The 21284-nt window shown below is 41.3% G+C and overlaps 1 protein-coding gene across 9 annotated transcripts in view; it reads right to left on the bottom strand.

Annotated features, from left to right (window-relative positions):
* The window catches only part of LOC101169749 (neurexin-3a), a 166092-nt gene that overhangs the window by 64975 nt on the left and 79833 nt on the right, over positions 1-21284 (bottom strand). For all 9 annotated transcript variants that reach the window (XR_002292949.2, XR_002292951.2, XR_002292950.2 and 6 more), the window contains exons 6-7: positions 10377-10678; positions 6951-7112 (exon numbers count right to left, since the gene is read on the bottom strand). Coding sequence is in view for 5 of the 9 variants with exons in the window: in XM_020713761.2 (XP_020569420.1) it covers positions 6951-7112; positions 10377-10678 (464 nt within the window). In the remaining 4 variants the exon portion in view is untranslated. The remainder of the gene's footprint in view (positions 1-6950; positions 7113-10376; positions 10679-21284) is intronic.

Raw genomic sequence — 21284 nt, 5'->3', positions numbered from 1 at the left:
CTGATGAGAGCCAGCGCACACACACACACACACACACTGAGGGTTCATGCAAACGCAGGAGCCGCCGTGCACAGATGGAGGCTTGTGAAGACCTGGGCAGCTGAGGTGAGGGAAAATCCATCACTGCATTATCTCCTCCAGCAGGCCTCAATGACACACATCATTACACACTCACACACGCTTATCTGTGCATGAGAAGCAGCACTGAAACACAACATGTCTGCGGCCGGAAATCAGCCCCCCCCCCTCCCAAAAACCAAAAAATCAGCTCTGTCCTCATGAAAATCCAGGCTTTATACATGAAAATGTCCCGTTACGCCACACAATGCTGACTGAGTGCAGCAAACCCACTCAACCACCCCTGGACGTCTGTCTTTGTCTGCTGACAAAGTTTGCAGCATAAAAATCTGCAAATCCATGTAATCCCCATGTAGACACACCTGCAGCCACAGCTCCTAACAGGCTGCTCTGCTAGTATTAGTGGTCACATGGTGTCGACACGAGACACCTAAAAAAAAAAAAAAAAAAAAAGAAAGTGCAGTGTGTGCTCTGATCCACAGGGTGGCAGTGTTCCCTTTGTGGACCTGAACTCTCCCTGAGCGTCAGAAGGAGGATGATGGTGGTGCTCTTAGATCTATCATTAGTGTGAAAAACAGACTGCAACAAACTGCAAAATGTAAATGAATGGAGTTCAATCTAAACATCAACAGAAGGACTTGAAGGAGAATCTTGAGGAGACTCATTCTGCTTGTATCACATTTTCTTCTTCAAACTGTCACAAAGCCCTGATGTACGAGCAAAACAATGAATTCCAAAAACTTTTTTACAAGTTTTATGACAGAAAAAAAACAACAACTTTCTTCTCTTCCAGGGGACTCATGCTGGCTCAATTAAATGATACATTTTAAATAAAAATAAAAATGTTGAACTGCAGGGATGCGGCGCTATAACAAAGTACTAAAATGCATTTAAAACAACTTCCAAAGACATGTCAATTTCTAAAAACCTTTTTTTTAACAAACCTTTAGTTTAAATAAGTCAAAAGTATTTTCTTCCTCTGTAAATATGAGGGGGTTGGCGATTTTCTAATTCCGTTTTTGTGGCTTTTGTTCTGTCAGTATGAGTTCTAATTGTTTTTATTTTCACTCAGAACACTAAAACACCAAAGCTTCTACTGATTTAAACATATCTGTTTTTGTTTAATAGTAATACATACTATCTATGTTCCATAAATGTGACAGAAACATTATTTAAATCAACATTATAATTGATCACTGCAGTAAAAGATAATCCAATACCAGAAAAGCTGCAGGACTTTTTTTTACTTTATTTGGGGGGGAGGGGTGATTTTACATTTTCTTCATTCGTGATCTGCTTTCCAGACAGATACATAGATCCATTTTATCTGTAAGAATATAAAATAAGGTAAAGTGTACTGTTACACTTTTATACGTAAAGAAAGATCTGGTTTAATATGTGCAGCAATTTTTTGCAACATTCTTTGCAACCAATTAAATGAGCAACAATAGATAATCCATAGATGTGGGTTTTATGGCCCCACACCATGAGTCGAACTCGTGCTTTATAAATAAACTGAACTGAACTGAAATTTATGAAGTTTTATCACGATTGTCTTCTTAGGAAGTGTTTTCAATCTACAACAGTTCATGATGGTTGAAAAAGTGTTTTCTGGTTGGATGAGCCCATAAAAGAGTTTGCTGTGGCGTTAGGACTGAAAGTTTAAAAAATAAAAAGGGTTTTGTGTTTAGAACAGCTGTAGCTTTTTTTTTTCCAGACTTAAACGGACCACAACTTTGCTCCTCAGGTTTTTATGGTAACAGAACTAATTTAGTCTGGACTGTTTGAGGGTTTTGAGGAAATGTGTATTAAGAAAAGTCAATCAATCAAAACACACAAACTTAAAAAGTTATTTACAGAATACCTAAAAATGTATTTCCTTTTTAGTCATAAGAAATTGTTTTGATCACTTTTTGCCTAAATCTCTTTATATTTCCAGCCGTTTTGACTCCATAGAGACTTTGGTTAAACAGTTAGACGCGGTGTGTTGAGGTGGCTAAAGCCTGGCTCTGCCTCGCATCAGCATCATTTCAACCGTGAGTGCAGGAGACACGGAGATGTTGGATCAGCAGCGAGCCGCCATCACTGATGCTCCTGCTTCTGCTTTCTGTCCATGAACTCCTCCTTTGTGCTTCTTCGTTGGCTCCTGTATTCGGGCGCAGTCAGGAGTCTCCATGCAAGTGGCTGATGGAGGTACGATGGCAACGACAATTACAGCAATTATGTGTTATTGTAGGCCATTATGTATTTTGTAGGTTTTGAGATGTAGGCTTTCTTTGTAATTGCTGGTTATGAAAGGCAGAATAATCACGGCCAGCCTGCCGAAGGAGCTACCAAGGGCAACCAGTACCTGGTGCCATGGTAACAAAACATTTACCCATGATGCTGCCTGGAGGATGGCGAGGACGAGAGCATTGGCAGCAGGCAAATTAGTTGTAATGGCAGCAAGCTGAGGGCGAGGAGGTGGCGGCCAGCAGACTGGGGGGGAGGTTTGGGGGGGGGTGCTGCAGATGCGTGGGTGGGAGGGGCGGCCATTAGTGGGAGTGAGGTGAGGGAGCGTGCACGGATGAATTTGTGTGTTTGTGATATGTGGTCACGGGGAAGCAGACTGGTTGAATTCTTGACCCCAAATACAAATGATTACAGGAATGAAAAAGAAATATTCAGATTTGTGTTGCAGTGAAATTCAGATCAAAGTGAGAAAATGACTGACGTTTGTCGGAAAATCTGAGCAAGCAGAATTATTGGGATGGAAAATCTCTTTATGATCAGACATATGATGCTCTCATCTCTGTCAGACAGTCAGACTTTCAGTAAATCAAACAAACAGATATTTTAAAGCGAGAATCTAACCTCTGATTGGGCTTTCTGTTTTTTTTTTTAAATAGGCGATTTTATTCGCTTTCTGTCAAAAAGCATAAAACGTTTCTCATTTATTTCTTAAAAATTCTTCAATTTTTAGTTAATTTTTTGGGACAGAATTACTCTAAATCAGTTTGGTCTGGTGTTACACACACTTCACAGTAAAAGCTTTTGCATCAACCAGAGGTTTCTCACTCAAATTCAACGCAAATTTTGAATAAAAGAAATGTAATAACCATTGAAGAAAGACCCATGACACTGATTTCTTCTCAGCTCCCACCACTTTTTGATTTGACACTCTGAGATTTGTTTACAACACAAAAAGTAAGCAGAATAAATGTTCCAATTGTTTATTAAAAATGTTTTGTTACCATGCTATATAAAAGTAACCTTTGCTGCAAACTATTGCCCACTCGTTCGACAACAAGCTCTGCATCAGCAGACTTTCAGTAAAGTTTGCCTTTTTCTGTCTTTGCTGCAGCAAATCCTGTTTGTGAAAGAACTGAGAATTGTGATGATCAAAGGATGTTAGGATGCTTTTCCAATCTTGCAGGTACACATCTTCAACAGCTTCAGTTGAGTATTTATTTCTCATGTTCTTCTCCTCTTAGTTTGTCCTGTTTATCTGCAAAGCAAACAGCTTGGAGCTGAGAGCTTCTTCTGTCAGATTTGACCTCATTCTTCCCACCAAGGTGTTGTATTCTTTGGACATGCTTTTGCATTTGATCCAAAACTTTATTATTCTTTATTTTTGTGGATGGAGGGAGAGCACTGATAAATCCGATCACTGCCCTGATATTCTGTGATTCTTCCCCTAAACTGTATCAATCAGGATGACAGAGAATGTGAGGATTTTTTTAGGTTTAAAACTGTTTTAAAGGTACGTGTGGAAGAAACTATAAAAGGAAGTTCTGCACGTTTTAACACAACTTCTAGACTTGCTCCTGATTTCATCAGGCCTTGCACAGCAACACCCTTTGATGTCAGAAGATTAAAAAAGAAGAAGTTATGACAGATGTTGATTGTATGGAAAGAATACTAGTTTTGTTACTTATTGATTTATATTTCAAATGATGTGAGCATGTTAAACTTCTATTTTTTATTGCTTTAGTTGAGGTCTGTCATTTTTTGTTCTGGGTTTAATTTGTTGACATTTTTGGGCTTAACGTTAGTTTTTAGTACAGCTCACCTCTTCTCAGTCAATAATAAATTCATGTTTGCTGTCATTGTTTTTTCTCAATCAAACCCTAAATTAGCTGCAGAAACTCAAAAACTTTGAGAGAAATCCTGTGTAACACAGAAACGTAGGCGTCATCCTCTCTGCTGCTGGCCTTTGTAGTTTTTTGACGATGCGTTGTGACAAAAGTCTGACGCTCATTGTTTTTTCATTGTTCATTTTGGAGGAAAAGCTGCTCATCTCTGTGAAAGCGAGTGGATGTGTGAGTCTGTGCACATGTTTGACAGGAGCTGCAAACGGGCCCAGCATGCCACAGATCAGGAAGTAGGCCAGAGGGGGATTAAATGACTACCGCGCCACTTCCTCCATCTCCCTGCAGCCATATGATGCATCTCACTGTGTGTGCGCGAGAAAGCCAGGCCAACACGCTCCCCGTGCTCTCCACTGGTTCCAGTTAAGTGTTACAACATGACATCATCAGCTGCAGGGAACGTTATATTAAAATGTGTGTTTGTTGTGTGTGGGCTGGCTCGCTGAGCCAACTGTGACATCCTCAAACTTGTTACCGATAATATCCCTTAAAAGCTGCTTTCATAGGCCGCTGCTATGCCTTCAGTTTGACAGTTTTGCTCCTGCTCCTACACCTGGCTGTGGATCCTGCCTCTGGCTCGACTCGCGCCTTTGACTGTCCCGATAACCACGGCTGGATGAAGCTCGTCTGCTGGACTTTTATATATGTAGTTGTAGATTTAGATAAGTTAATTCTTCTCTAAGAGTTCTGGTAAATCGCCTGTCCGTCCTGGGGGAGGATCCCTCCTTCATGTGGGCACCCCTGAGGTTTCTTCGTTTTTTCCGGAATCCGTTTTTTTTGGGAGTTTTTCCTTACCGCGAAGGGGGGTCTAAGGGCAGGGATGCCAGTATAGCTTAGTCAGTTTGTTAGTTCATTTTAGTATTTTTCTATTGAACTCTTTGTATTCGTGATCCTTTTGATTTCATGTTTTACTTCGAAGCCCATCGAGACGACTGTTGTTGTGATTTTGGGCTATACAAATAAAATTGAATTGAATTGAATTGAATTGAATTGACAGTGTAAAAAAAACAACACACACAGAAAAATGGAATACTTTACAGCATAACTGTTGATCTGCTATCACTGCATTACTGTAACCTTTACATCTGCAAAGCTTACATTAAATGGCTTTTTCTTTGTTTCTTCTGTCATTTCTAAAGTTGTTTTCATTGGTGAGGAAACACAAAAGTTGAGTTTGGAAGTTGTATTGTCTCAATCATGTGTTGTTTCGCAGTGAAATGCTTTAGGGTTTTAGATGACATTGTTCTTTATAAAATCCTCAAAAAAGACTCTTTAGCGAGCAGGCTGAAATAAAAAATGACGTCGAGCGACAAACTGCAGGTTTAGGAGTCTCAGAGGATCCGTCCAAAACTATTTCAGCTTTGCCTTCACTCCTTCCCTCACAAGGACGGAATGAACTGATCATCTAAATGTGGAGAAACAGCAGGAAAAAGAAAAGGAAGTGCTGTCCTACCTAACAGGCTGATATGAGTCCACATGAGTATTCCCAGTTACTTTACTTTGAAGATACAGGCATATTTTAGGACTTCTATGGAGCCCACATTATTGATTTGATACAGACTTCTGCCCAATACTTGAATCATTATATGATTTATTGAACTGATCATACGAAAAAAAATCATCAGATCAGATTAGAAAACCAGAATATTATCATCTAGATTCATCAGGTTTATTTTGATCCAGTTTGACACAAGTATTAAGGGAGAAACACATCGAAAGGAGAGAAGATTAAAATGACACTGAAGCAGCTTTGATGTGGTGTAAAAACAAGTTTTTTTTTCCTTTCAGAGGATCGATAATGATGCCTGCGCATGTCAGCTAAAAAATAATATTTAAAAATACAGAGAGAAAAAAGAGATTGGTTATACTGTGATAAAGGACCAGTGACCATACGAATCACTGTGGTCATGTGACCCACTGAGGTTTGAGAGAGCGATGTGAATCCAGCCTGGATTTACTTTATATGAAAAAAAAAAAAAAATAGAGGTGAGGCACCCCTAGAGGTGAGAATTTGATGGTCACCTGTCAATTAAAAGGCCACACCGCCCCATCTGTGTGGAATTCCAAAACTAAATTATAAGATTCTTGGAAATCTACACCTGTGGTCCATTTTGTGCCCTGAATGTTAATTTTTATGGTGAATTTGGACTGCCTGAAGAGATCGAAGTCTTGCAACCAACAGCATTTGGGGGGAAAAAGTTACCCAGCAGCCTTTGCTCCGGGCTCATTTAGTCCTCTTCACTCCACAAACTTCAGCTGATCTGAATTTCTCCTGGAAGCCCCCAGGTATGAATGTGAAAGTATGAAAAGGCGTCTGCAAAACCAGACAAGTGACCATATCCCTGTATAAAAAAATGGTTGGAAAAAAAAGGTCATAAACTCCTAGTGGTTACTGGATGAATGGACTTGGCTCCAGTTTTTTTTTTATTCAATAAAGGAACCAGAGAGTATTTAAAGTGACTGATCATGCTTGAGCTGCAGGTTCATTTGAACATCTGTGATGTGATATTTGGCACAAATAACCACAATTGTTAAAGCCTTTCGATTACATTTTCCCAGCAGAAACTGATCTCAGGCCGTTTTGTGCATCTCTTTGCTGATATCTTCTGAATTCAACACAACCTGAAAAATTTACTCTGGATGCAAACCAAAACCCTTCCATCTCTGCAAAAGCATTGCTTTTGTCAGCTCCCACAGTTGTGCTGAACAAAAAAAGAGCAGACAGAGAGTGCAGCGCCTCACCTCCTTCAGACAGCCCATGAAGTTGTTGCTGACGGGAGATCCAGGCAGGTCGGCTGTGCTGGGACTTCCACCCACATAGAAAAAGTCGTCGGAGCCCAGCATGGTGTAGTCTTCCTGGGTGTAACCGGTGGTGGTGAGAATCCCATCCACTGATATCGTCACCTAGTGACGACAGGCCAACAGGGAAGATAATTGTCCTGTGGACTTTTGCTGAAAGTCCTTTCAAAGTCAAACTAGTTGTTGATAATAAAATGTAAGAATGTGAGGGAATCTAAAAATGTTCTGAGAACTTGTTAAAATAGAAGAAGTACTGTTATGTTGTTGGGTTAACAATAAAAAAATGACTAGGCATGTGACGGCTCTTTTTATGCACATGAATTATGATAAATTACAGTAATTTTAGATTTTTCTGGGGAAAGACTATTTTTTTCCTGTGAAAAATACTCAGCCAAAAATGTATGATGTGATTTTTTGTAAACTCTTCATCTCAGAATGGAGGGATGAAAAGAGGTAAAAATACTGACTAAAATTGGACAGAAACTGTATTAAAGTGTTTCTACGTGTCTGACACCGAAGGCATTTTCTTGCAGGTAAGTAAAAAAGTAATACGCTAAAAATCACTTAAATACGTGTGAATTCATGAATTCAAAAGAAAAGATTATGACAGAGGATGTGAGGCAATGATTTAAACTTTAGATAGACATGCATTTAACAACAGAACAGAATATACCCACAAGTCTGCTTGAATTGCATTTTGATTAATTAATAAACATGCCTTTTGTTTGCAGAGTCATGCACAAACCCTTTACTTCATGCACACCAAAGGAAGACAGAAAAAACTAAAAGAAATATGTATTAAAGGCGTTCCAACTTGAAAAAGTCAGAACCTTTTTAAAGAGGGAAGTCAGAAATTGATGAAGATGTCCACAGCAAAGCAAAATAAAGACAAAAACGGGGATATCTACCATACAGTGGAGTTTGTTTACCAAATCATACTGGGAGCCTGTTAGCTGAGCAGGAAGGTGAGATGGATGAAGTGATTTATGACATAGAAACAAAACAAAAAAAGCATTTGAAATGCACAAAAATGCAGAGAAAACAATCTAAAATGATTTAAAAAAACAACAACAATGAAACTATTAATAACTTACTCCAAAACATGAGAACATCATCTATGAGTTGTGCAAAGGTTTTCTGTTCTTTTGTATCACAAACACACAAATTTATCCGTGTTCTTCTGTTTCTTTTCTGAGTGTCTGAAGATTGACAGTTATCTAAAAATCAGAGCAGACACACAACAGCCTGATAAAAGCTGTTCCCCCCCTGCAAACTGAACTGTACTCATTCCCAGTCCCTTACAGAGTTGCAGAACTGATCGCGTTTCCTCACCTTTGTACTGTAACAGTGAGGCAGAAACCTGTTCTACGTTTATATTTAAGTTCTACTTCCCTTTTTTTTTTTGGGGGGGGGGGGGGTGTCTTCTGTACCACCAGTTAATGTTTTTGTCGGGTGTAACTTTGTATAATCCTTTATATGGCCATGAAATTTGAGACCTGACGTATTTTTTCCACACATCTACATTTCTGTCTGATCTATCATTAAACCTTTCAAAGCTAAAGCCTAGATATGACCATGGATGATTGGGGAGGCTGACATCAGCTCACATTATATTCTGTGGAACCCTGGTGAAAAAAAACCTGACTTAAATGCATTTACAGACACAAACCGTAATATCTATTCAGGAAATCTGAAATCCTTTTTGGAGAAAAGGCAGTCCACCAGCACCAAAGATCGCTTTTCTTTTGTCAGTTTACTACTATTTTTCTGCGACCTCTGCTTGGAACACTCTCCAAACTGAACTGAAATTATCCAAACTTGCCTCCTTTAGATTTTTTTTGTTCCTTTCTATGTACCAGAGAAAAAAATGTCATCCGTCAGTGCCAGAGTTGTTGGAAATTGTTACCGATCAACAAGTTACATTTGTTGGACTTTGGCACTCTCATGCTGTCTGTTACAACATTAGGTTAAAAAGATCTTGATCTTAATGTTTTTTTTTCCTTGTTAAATAAAATAGATACATTTTCTTTTATACTTGATATACACATGTCTGAGACCGTTATCTCATTAGCTTGATCCAAACTTTCCTTAAAACCCATTGGATATAACTTTGTCTGTGTCAGTGTTTTTTAACAAGTGTGTGCCGCGGCACACTAGTCTGCCGTGGGAGATGGTCAGGTGTGCCGTGGGAAATTGCCCTCCTTAACTGATCTAAAAACATTTTCCAATCTCCAGGAAATCAGCTCTGTGTTCATCCAAACAGGCCCTGATAAAACACTGAGTAGTTAAAAATATGAAAGATCGTAAAGTACTTTTTTCTTTCTGTTTATTTGATTCTATTAAAGACATTTTGATAAGTATGACGGTACCACGATTTAGCCGCAGCTTCAGCTGTTTTTGAAAAAGTCCCTCCCTTTTAACTGTCTCCACCAATCATTCTTGGAGGCTTAATCACACGCCATCAGTCTGACCAATCAGAAGTGGTTAAAGTCTTCACTTCCTTGTTCCGATTCTGCTCATAAGTCGCTTAGTTCCAACAAAAAGACCAGCTGAAGCTCGTCTTTAGCGGTGTAGCTTTCCACAGAATCCGGTATCAGACCGTGGAACTAGTGAACAAAACAATGAAGCTCAGAGAAGCTAATCTGTCTGCGTTTGACGGCTGGTTACACTACATCTCCCATGATGCACTGGGTTAAAGTGACAGCGTCTCTGCGCACAATGAGTCTTACTTGTTAAAAGTCTTGAAACCACAGCGAACACACATAAAACAGTTTTTAAATCTTCTAACTTAACTTTTATTACATCTTTTAGAAAAAAAACAGCTGCAACTTCCAGCTTTTTCTGCCACAATTATCACAAAAATACATGTGAGATTGCGGAAGCGCTGTAGATCAATGCAGACCATGAGTTTCTCCTTTTTTTTTTAAATTTTGGATGCTGGTGTGCTGCGGGATTTTTGTCAAGGTTAAAGTGTGCCGTGACTCAAAAAAGATTGAAAAACACTGGTCTATGTTGTCTGCCCCTGTAGTGCATCATCTTTCCACTAGGGGCAGTAGTAGAGATTTTACCGCTCATTTCAAAATGGCTGCTTCTGTGAAATCTCAATAAGGATTTGGCAAATGTTTCAAAGACTTCATGGTGAGAACAACTCATCTATTGTCATTTTCTATACCGAAGAAATGCAAAACTTGCTGATAATCAGTTCAAGACAGCAATGGGTTTAATAATTTTCTTAATTTCAGAAAATTACTGTCAACTTTGGATGTAGTGGGCTTTACAGGGTTAAATTAGCTAAACATCAACAGGGCAGCATCAATCTGGTATCCTCCTTAAAGGTTTCCCATAGTGCATTGCATCGTTGTGTCTCACCTGCCGGAGGTTGCGAGTCACTTTGACCTTATGCCACGTGTTGTCATTAAACTTTACGTTGATCGGTTCCACAATGGCTTCAAAGGCCCCCGAGCCCAGATTAATGACCAGGGAGACGGCCCCGTCCTTCAGCGCCAGGTTGACGTAGTCTGCAGACTTGCCCGTGTGCAGGATAAGGCCGTTACGCTGCCACGTCTTGAAGGAGAGCGTGATCTCGTCGCTGCTGCTCTGGATGGGGTTTTGGGAGAGATCGTAGCAGAAGTACTCGGAGCCACGAAAAGTCGCCACGTTCTCCTCCCGCGCTGTGGTGAGAAGAAAAGTACAAAAGGACATTTAGTAGGTGTAAGATCCAAAGAAATGAGTTAACATCTCCTTACAGCCACATCAAAGCTTCAGAGTTTGGAGCAAAACTGAAAACTGTAAACCTGAAGCCAGTAGACGGTTCTAACACGACGCAAGGTTTAGGGACAAATTCTGACCTTGATGAAAAAGAAAATGAAACTGAAGAAAGGGCACAGAAGAGCTGCAGGCAAACAGAGAAAAATGGTCCAGTCAGGAGTCTTTATCTGTGACATCATCTTCAATTAACTGGCTGTCTGTGAGCACAATGCAGCACAATCAAACACAAGCAGGATCTGCATGAGTGCACTTTCATTGTGTTTCTTGGAGGTACAACCTCGATGGCCACTCCTTTTATCACTCTGTGGCATATGGGAAGCCATTGGGTCTATTCCTCAGGAGAGCAGATCATCATGTGCCTTTTTTTATTGTTGCCTTTAAAGGTAAAATATGAAAATAAATTCACACGTATCTCTCCAGGATCTGTTCGGTAAATTACCAAGTACTTCAAATTATCACTAAATCCAAACTGTGACAGTCTCATCTTGAGGTGGCCTTAATCTGTTTAACAGCTTGAGCAATCTGCTGTTTTTTTTCTTCTAAAATGTCTCTATGCATCCTCTAAACGTATCTCCAACATGAAACTGCATCCACCGTGCTTCCTTGTATTAAAAAAGACCTATTCTTCCTTATTACAAGTAAAATGTATGATCTTTTAAGAATGATTTCTCACATGTGTGCGACTGTTAAGTTATTTTATTTTTGCATCAAGTGCCTTATGCTAGTTTGAGTAGATATTAGACAAATAATGTTGGCCTTTTGCGGTTTACTTACATTCAACATAAATAATAAATGCATATTCATTAATAAATAAGTGCAGTTAGTGAGTAAATGACTGGATGAAGGCGGGCGCTAAAGAAGAAAAGAGCAAAGTGGTGCAAAGACGACAAGACAAGCACTCAGGCCTGCAGAACATCAGTGGTGTGTCTGCAGCGTGAGTGGAGGAGCAGCAAGAAAAAGCATTTCATTTATGCCAATGAGCAGTGAGATAGAGAGAGATGATGGGAGAAGCTCATGGAGATAAACATGCACCATTAGAGTAAAGATTAATGAGGGGAGGAGCTGAAATCGGTTGGAGGCAAAGATGTCGATGAGAAGAAGGTAAGGATCCCGTTGGGTCGTATTGACTGCTATTACAACTGGATGATTCATGAATAAAAAAATGGGCAACAAAGTCAGACATGAAACAAAAAAGGTACAATGCATATCAGGATGCACATCAGGACAGCTGCTTGAAGCCACTTGTGCATTTTCCAGGTATGAAATGTCTGTCTTTCCTGAAACACGTGTGATGTATGTCATTCTTACGTGTTTCGGGTCTTTAACCGAATTCGGTGTCGTGCAGTTCAAAATTTTTGGTTGGTCGAGAATTACACAGTTTAAGTCTATTCTACGTAGTTTATATGCCATTTTTTCGTAAAATTGTAAGCAATTGTGCGTGAATTACCACGACTGTTTCACGTATGTTTACGAGACGTTTCACGCATGTACCACCAAAGTTTAACCTTCATATCACTTATACACACTTATGAATTACATATAAACAGCGCAATAATCTTGCACGCTTCATGTTCAATGTTGATTTACGTGTTTTTTTATGTTTATTCGTATTTCATCTATGGTTTAATAGGTTTATTGCTGATATATCCGTGGAGATTTCCCCCAAAGATTTCCAGATATATAACCAATTTTCATCCACGCAATATGCTCAAAATGTTCGTAGTAGCTGTGAGACACAACCTTTTGGCAATACTCTGAAGCAACATGAAGGTCTGTTGCTGAAGCTTTATTTAATAGGGACAGTGCACATTAATGAACATCTACCAAACAATGATAGGCGTAAACATGCTGGATTATAGCAATGATGCTTAATTTGCATCCATAGTCCCTAGGCAGGAAACATAAAACAGGACAAAACAAAAGACAAAGTCACAGATACAATAAGAACACAAGAAGGTGGTACATTATGAGAGTTACAGGTCAGTGGCTAGCTTAGCTTCTGTCCCGACATTCACCCTTCTTCCATTTATTCTGTTTCTATCCCAGCAGTCTAGAACGTCTGAACTACATAGACAGGAAACTCAGGAAAATTCAGAAACTTCTGAATCTTAAAATCTTCTTCTTTCTCTTTCGGCTTTTCCCATCAGGGGTCGCCACAGCGAATCATCCTTTTCCACCTCACTCTATCATGGACATCTTCTACCCTAACATTAGCCAACTTCATGTCCTCTGTTAAGACATCCATATATCTCCTCTTTGGCCGTCCTCTTGCCCTCCTGCCAGGCAGCTCCATCTCCAACATCCTTCTACCAATATATCCACTATCCCTCCTCTGAACATGTCCAAACCATCTCAGTCTGGCTTCTCTGACTTTGTCGCTAACACAGGCAACATGAGCCGTCCCTCTGATGTACTCGTTCCTTATCCTGTCTAACCTGGTCACTCCTAAAGAGAACCTCAACATCTTCATCTCCGCTACCTCCATCTCAGCCTCTTGTCTCTGTCTCACTGCTACCGTCTCTAACCCATAGAGCAGAGCTGGTCTCACCACTGTCTTGTACACCTTTCCTTTGAGTCTTGCTGGCACTCTTCTGTCACACAACACTCCTGACACTTTCCTCCACCCGCTCCAACCTGCCTGCACTCGCCTCTTCACCTCTTTTCCACACTCCCCATCACACTGAACTGTTGACCCCAAGTACTTAAACTCCTGCACCTTCTTCACCTCAGCCCCCTGTAACCTAACGCTTCTACCTTGATCCCTCTCGTTCAGACACATGTATTCTGTCTTACTACGACTGACCTTCATGCCTCTTCTTTCCAGAGCAAACCTCCACCTCTCTAGCTGTTCCTCCACCTGCTCTCTACTCTCACTGCAAATTACAATGTCATCCGCAAACATCATTGTCCAGGGAGATTCCTGTCTTACCTCATCTGTCAGCCTGTCCATCAGCATAGCAAACAAAAAAGGACTCAAAGCTGATCCTTGGTGTAGTCCCACCTCCACCTTGAACTCCTCTGTCTGACCTACAGCACATCTCACCACCGTCATACTTCTCTCATACATGTCCTGAACTACTCTGACATACTTCTCTGCCACTCCAGACGACCTCATACAGTACCACAGCTCCTCCCTCGGCACCCTGTCATACGCCTTCTCTAAATCTACGAACACACAATGCAGCTCCTTCTGACCTTCTCTGTACTTTTCCATCAACATTCTCAAAGCAAAAATGGCATCAGTGGTGCTCTTACGGGGCATGAAACCATACTGCTGCTCACAGATCTCCACCTTCTTCCTAAGCCTGGCTTCCACTACTCTTTCCCACAGCTTCATTGTGTGGCTCATCAACTTTATTCCTCTATAGTTGCTGCAGTTCTGCATGTCACCCTTGTTCTTAAAGATCGGAACCAGAACGCTTCTCCTCCATTCCTCAGGCATCTTCTCACTCTCTAAAATCCTATTGAACAACCTCGTTAGAAATTCCTCTCCTGTCTCTCCTAGGCACTTCCATACCTCCACAGGTACGTCATCAGGACCAACGGCCTTTCCGCTCTTCATCCTTTTCAGAGCCTTCCTAACCTCATCCTTTCCAATCTCTGCTACTTCCTGCTCCACAACAACCACATCTTCCTCCCTTCTTTCCCTGTCATTTTCCTCGTTCATCAGCTCCTCAAAATACTCCTTCCATCTTTTCTGTACACTCTCTTGGGTTGTTAGCACCTTTCCATCTCTGTCCTTAATCACCCTTATCTGTTGCACGTCCTTCCCATCTCTGTCTCTCTGTCTGGCTAGCCTGTACAAGTCCTTCTCTCCTTCCTTTGTGTCTAACCTGTCATATAGCTCATCGTAAGCTTTCTGTTTGGCCTTTGCCACCTCTCTCTTCACTCTACGCTGCGCTTCCTTGTACTCCTGTCTACCTTCCTCAGTCCTTTCTACATCCCACTTCCTTTTAGCCAACCTCTTCCTCTGGACGCATTCCTGTACTTCCTCATTCCACCACCAAGTCTCTTTACCGTCTTTCCTCTTTCCAGATGACACACCTAGCACCTTCCTACCTGTTTCCCTGATAATCTCTGCTGTAGTTTCCCAGTCCTCTGGAAGCTCATCCTGACCACCCAGGACCTGCCTCAACTTCTGCCTAAATTCCTCACAAGTTTCTTCATTCTGTAGCTTCCACCACTTGGTCTTCTTTTCTGTTTTCCCTATCTTCTTCTTCCTGACCTCCAGAGTCATCTTACACACCACCATGCGGTGCTGTCTGGCTACACTCTCTCCTACCACCACTTTGCAGTCATTAACCTCTCTCAAATGACCTCGTCTACATAGGATGTAGTCCACCTGAGTACTCCTACCTCCACTTCTGTATGTCACTCTATGTTCCTCTCTCTTCTGGAAGTAAGTGTTGACTACCGCCATTTCCATCCTCTTCGCAAAGTCCACCACCATCTGTCCTTCCAGATTCCTTTCCTTCACACCAAACCTGCCCATCACCTCCTCATCACCTCTGTTGCCCTCACCAACATGGCCATTAAAGTCTGCTCCAATAACAACTCTCTCTCCTCTGGGGATACTCTCTATGACCTCATCCAACTCACTCCAGAATCTCTCCTTCACTTCTAACTCACAGCCAACCTGTGGCGCATACCCACTGACTACATTCACCATCACCCCTTCAATTTCTAACTTTAGGCTCATCATCCTGTCTGAGACTCTTTTCACCTCTAGAACACTGTTTACAAACTCCCCCTTCAGAATCACTCCTACCCCGTTTCTCTTCCTATCAACACCATGATAGAACAGTTTGTATCCTCCTCCAATACTACGTGCCTTGCTGCCCTTCCACCTTGTCTCCTGCACACACAGTACATCTACCTTCCTTCTCTCCATCATGTCTGCCAGCTCTCTGCCTTTCCCTGTCATTGTGCCAACGTTAAGAGTCCCTATTCTCAAACCTATGTTCCTGCCTTTTCCCTTCTCTCTCTGGCCACGGACCCTTCTGCCTCCCCTCTTTCTTCGACCAACAGTAGTCAAATTTCCACCGACACCCTGTAGGTTAACAGCATCGGTGGCGGTCGTTGTTAACCCGGGCCTCGACCGATCCGGTATGTCTAAAGTGTTGTGGATGATTCGCATGGTTATTTTGGCAATTTTTACGCCGGATGCCCTTCCTGACGCAACCCTCTCTATTTATCCGGGCTTGGGACCGGCACAGAGGCAACTGGCTTGCAACCCCTGTGGCTAGATTAAACTTCTGAATCTTAAAATAATCTTTGAAATGGACTACATGATGAAGCTGGATGGCCAAGAAAAAACCAATGGATGCTCATGCAAACTTCACACAGAAAGCAGACTCAAATCAGAACTTTCTGACCACCACAGCATGTTTCATCTGGGTCCAGTATTTGTGTTGAATCTTGAGATTATGGGTATTGTGTACTGCAAGACTTTACTCAAGAGCAACCTTTCTTTAATCTATGCATCAGGCATGAAAGCAGTATGTATATATCAGTTGTTTCTGCTGGAAAACCCACGCATGCACTGTCACATCCTCAGCCCAGACATCAGGTGATCCAATGATGTTTTCTCCTTCATCCATCACTGGGCTTTTCTTCGGGGATCGCTTTTCGCAGTAAATTACGTTTGCAGATGCTACTAACTTGCTGAGCCCTCCAGCATGCTGCCGTGGTGTTGAACCGAAAACGAAAATTTAATCCCCAGAAGTGAAAGCTCATCTGACCCAGTCTGCACCTACTTCATTAAAATCTTCATTCGAACAGCATTACGTTTCAATTATGAGACCTAACATCAAGGTTTCCATCTTCAGCGTTCTAACAAATCTGTTTTTGTTGGTTTTTCATTTCCTCCTGAATGGTGGAAAGGTGTGACAATCATTACACGTGTTTCTATCATCCACAGGTTCAACACTCAGCTTTGCAGATGAGCAATCATCTGTTAGGAGAGAAGAATTTTAGCTTTGTTAAGTGCTTTTTAATAGACTACGTGCACGACAGAACTTCCGGTTAACTTCCGTGTTTCGAGTGTGAGGCCGACAACTTCCTGTTGGTCGTGTTATTGTTGTGGGGAGTTTTGTTGAGTTGCTAGTTTTGAGTAAATAGGAGCGGATTTCGGGTAAAAGAGAGGCGTTTGGTGTTTCAACGCGTGACAAAGACATCACAACATTGTTGTGTATACCCGTGTGCGAATTTGTCAAAGTACAACAGTACTAATATAAGCTTTCATAGCTTTCCAGTATATGTGTCGATGAGAGCCGAATGTATGGTGAACACGGCGGGAGGACTTCACCCAAAGCAAGACGAGTCGTGTTTCGTATTTGCAGCAATCGGAAAGAAAATGCGTCATGTAAACACGCCGTTCGGAATACTTTGCCCCGGTCAGACTCGTTCGGATCAAAATTTCTTTCCGATCGAGATAGCTGGGTATACCGATAGTTGTTCATGTAAATGGTCATTCCGATCGTGTGTCGCTGCTGCTCTGGGTTACGTCATGCATTGACGGTGTTTCGCTGAGAGAAAGCTAGTGAGCTCATACGGGACCGACCAGCGGCTTTGCGGACGCCCCGCGTAAAGCGCCGCTCCGCTCTCGCCCCGCTGGCTCTCCCCTCTCTTTCACCCCTCACGAGGGAGATCCGGGGGGATGCGTGTCCACTGAGGTCTGAAGCCCAGCATCCGAGCTCTGCGTTCGGGCTCCGGAGCCAGTGGACCGAGTGAACCTCTCTGACTGAGCAGATCAGCTGGATTTATTAATGTGTTTGAGGGGAGGGTGCTTTGTTACGTGTGCGTTTTGTTATGTGTGAGAATTCGGACTGCGAGCCGAGCCGCCGCTCTGGGTTAGCGGCTGCCGGACTCGCGAGGACAGAGCAGAGCTCGAGCGGCCAGCTTACACAGCCGTCACGGGGCAGTGTGTGAGCTTTACAGAGCAGAAATGCCGCTCAGTCCTTAGAAACTGTTCAAAAAATCACGACACATAGAATTGTGCTTCTAATTGTGCCCCGACAAATAAAGGCTGATGTTGTTAGCCAGTGTTGTTAGCCTCTCCTAACACTGGGTTGTTCTTCAGTTCTGTCCTTCTTCCACAAAAAAAAGCACTGACCACAAGGATTAAATATAAAATGAGAGCGAACAGGCACTTCATAATATTCATAAAATTAATAAAAGCACGTTTGGAAGATTGCCTCGTATGTTACCGAGCTGCTGCATAAATGTGACAGCAAAGGTTTGTTTACAACGGGACTCATTTCCTTTTCGGTATTTTCTACACTATATTTTTCGACACTATATTTTGCCCATGTAACCACGCACTGGTCGACAATCCTATAGATGTCGTTCACGTCGATTTTCGGGAGACCTTGTAGAAAACGGGTGAAATATGCCATCTTTCGCAATCAAAATCTGCCGTGTCGCTGCTATAGAAGTCGCAAACCGGAAATGGTCGGCCTCACACTCAAGGCGGCGGAAGTAGAACTCCTTACTTTCGTGCACGGAGCCTATAAAGACAACACACTGTGTTGAGGAATGTAGACACTTCTGGAGCTGTCAGTATTTCATGTTCTGCTTAAACCTCTTTCCTTGAATGTTAACCAAACATCCGTTGAACTACCTGCAGTAAGAAGGAATATGTATGTCAAAGCACAATACCGTGTGATAAACATGGCCCAAGTAATATCACCAACATTGATTCTAGTTAAATGTATCATAAGTTTACATTAAAGGTGGAGTCAAATCTGAAATTGGTGAACTTAATGTTTTGGTCTTCTTTGAAAGCTTTTCCAGAGGTCTTGTAATTATGATTATGCTGTTCTCAGCAAAAAAGAAAAAAGAAAAAGAAAGTTAATTTTCTAGGATTTATTCTGCAGAGCAGTGTTAGAAATGTGCATGTAGTTTGTGGCCCGCCCTGTATAAAGGCTTTTTTTTTGTCTCTCCTGATTCACAATAATTTCAATCAAGAAATTCAATTTCAAGCCTAATTTTCATCATCAGAAAAATGACACAAGTACATTTTAAAAACACCAAAAAACACATTTTCATTGGAGTGGATCACTAAAAAAAACATGAACCTGACCAAAGAAGACAGTGCTTTATCTACATCAGAGCAGTGATGGAAGAGACTTGCTGACAATAATCTAAACAAAAACAAAGAGTCGGACGCCATCCAACTATTTTTTAAACCTGCTTCATCATTGTTAAGGCCATGGGGTCGTTACTGTTGGGCTAAGACAGGATAGACCAAATACACAATCTTATTCACACCTAGGGGCAATTAAAAGCTTTCATTTAACCTATGAAGCATGGATTTTTATTTATTCTTTACTGAGGGAGGAAGCCGGAGTACCCGCAGAAAAACCCACATATGCACTGGGAGAACACGCAGACAGAAAGGTCCCAGAGGGGATTTGAACCACAGCCATCTCACTAGCCGCGGTGCAAAATATCTTTGATCGGATCAAAGATCGAATTAGAATTCAACTGTGTACAAGCGTTCACATACGCCACACTTTCATTCGGAAAGAATCATTTGGACATGAGCAGAACTATCTAAAATACCAGAAACGACTATAGTCGTTGTAAACAAAGAGAGCTGCTACATAGAGCAAGATGATCTTCTAAACATGCTTTTATTATTATTTTGAGTATTTGACTTTTGACTCAAGGTGTTTACTGTAACGTGCCTGTTCTCTCATAAATTTAGGCTTAAAGTTTGCTCGCGCGGGGGAGCTGGTCGGTCCTGTCACGCTCCAAAGCCAGAGCGAAACACCGTCTACACATGAGCAAAACAAGAGCAGTAGTGATCCAAGATCGGAATGAACTGTTTATATGCACCACGGTCAGACAATGTCGATCTGAAAAAAATTTTGATTCAAAAGAGTCTGATCGGTGCAGACTATTCCGAACGGCGTGTTTACACATTTTTCTTCCGATCAGACGGTCATTCCGATTTCTTTTGTCCAGCTACTGTAAGGGGAGAGTGCTAACCACTACAACACCACGCACTCCAAAATCAAAACTTCAGAGGATATGTGCAGAAAACATTACTAAAGACAATAAATGGACTTATTTTGAAACTATAGGGTCCATATGATTTCTATCATCAATCTCTGGAGATGACACACTGCTTCTGGTCCCTAACGTTGCTCCCCTGCAGTGAGAGAGCCTTCCCTCCATCTTCACCCCACTGCGAGGGAAAATTCAGCTTCATGTGTGCAAAAACCGAACCCCATCACAACATGCAGCAGATTTCCCCGCAGGGCCGAATAAACATGTTGGCCCTTGGAAAAAAGAAAAAAGAGGGGTACACTTAATAGAAAAGAAAAGAAAAAGCAATAAAGCCAATGGAATTCATAGACAGCTGAATATGACGCCTCCATTTTATGGACACTATGATCCATCGGCGGAAAAATTCAACACAAGCTTACAGTCACCCAGAAAGGTAGCTATAACCATTTTTTTGAAATATGGAATAGTAATGAACTGAGAATGAATATAACTTCTTCATGGCTGAAATGAAGATGAGGTGAGGAGATTGTTATCACCACATAATGGTTTTAACGGCATCCGTAAGCTATTCTATTCAGAGCCTTCATTTGATGGATGAGCGCGAACGAGTCCTGCGAGGGGTCATCCATAAAAATGTCAGGAGGAAAGGTGGCACCGCGGAAACTATACTGCCTCACTGAATTTATCAAATATTTGGAAGATGCTGAGCTCACTTGGTGGCAAAAAAGCTGAAATCCAACTCTTTTCTCCAACTTTCTATCTGCTAAAAATAAGGACATTATCTCATGTGTGGTGCAAAAGATTGCATGCTTTTTTCCAAAGCTGATTTAATGTAACGATAAACCCAACCCAACGCTATCGAGAGTCACAGATACCACTACCTCAAGTAAATCAAATTATGACAGCGCTTGTGTTGTCATCTACAAAAATGTTAACTGTAATCTCGTCTGTTCTGGTTGGTTTTTCTCCAGTAACCTTTCAAAGTCCCGCCCACTAGCCTGTTTCAGCCTGTCCAGTTTAAACACATGGTCCTCTGTATTTTTCTATCTTTTAATCACGTATCAACAACTGACAGGCTCAATTTAAAATAACTTCTTAGCCTTGGTGAAAAAAAGTGATTTCTTTAATAATTTGACAAAGTTATGAGTTCAAAACTGTAATGAACTCGCTTCTTCCCACTCCTTTTCAAGCTCTACTTGACTTTAGTTCATGATCACTATATTTAATTAAGCAAATGTGACTTAAGTGAGTCTTTGTTTTGTTTGTGTTGTGTTTAAATATCCTCTTAGACCCCAGAATTGTCATGTTGATCTTTGCAGTAGTAGCTGATTTATGACGATATTCGATGTACCCAAAATTGATCAAATATTAATAACTTCTGCTAAAAAGCTTGGTTAGAAGATCATTTTAGTGAAAAAGAATGCACAGAAAGATGACTTACTAACTAATTTTTTTTTTTTTTTTTTTTTTTTTTTTTTTTTTTTTAACTTGTCC

The sequence above is a fragment of the Oryzias latipes genome, chromosome 22 (assembly GCF_002234675.1).
Source record: "Oryzias latipes chromosome 22, ASM223467v1".
In the NCBI taxonomy this organism is placed as follows: Eukaryota; Metazoa; Chordata; class Actinopteri; order Beloniformes; family Adrianichthyidae; genus Oryzias; species Oryzias latipes.
The sequence above is the reverse complement of the archived record's forward strand: the minus strand, read 5'-3'. Positions and strand labels throughout refer to the sequence as shown.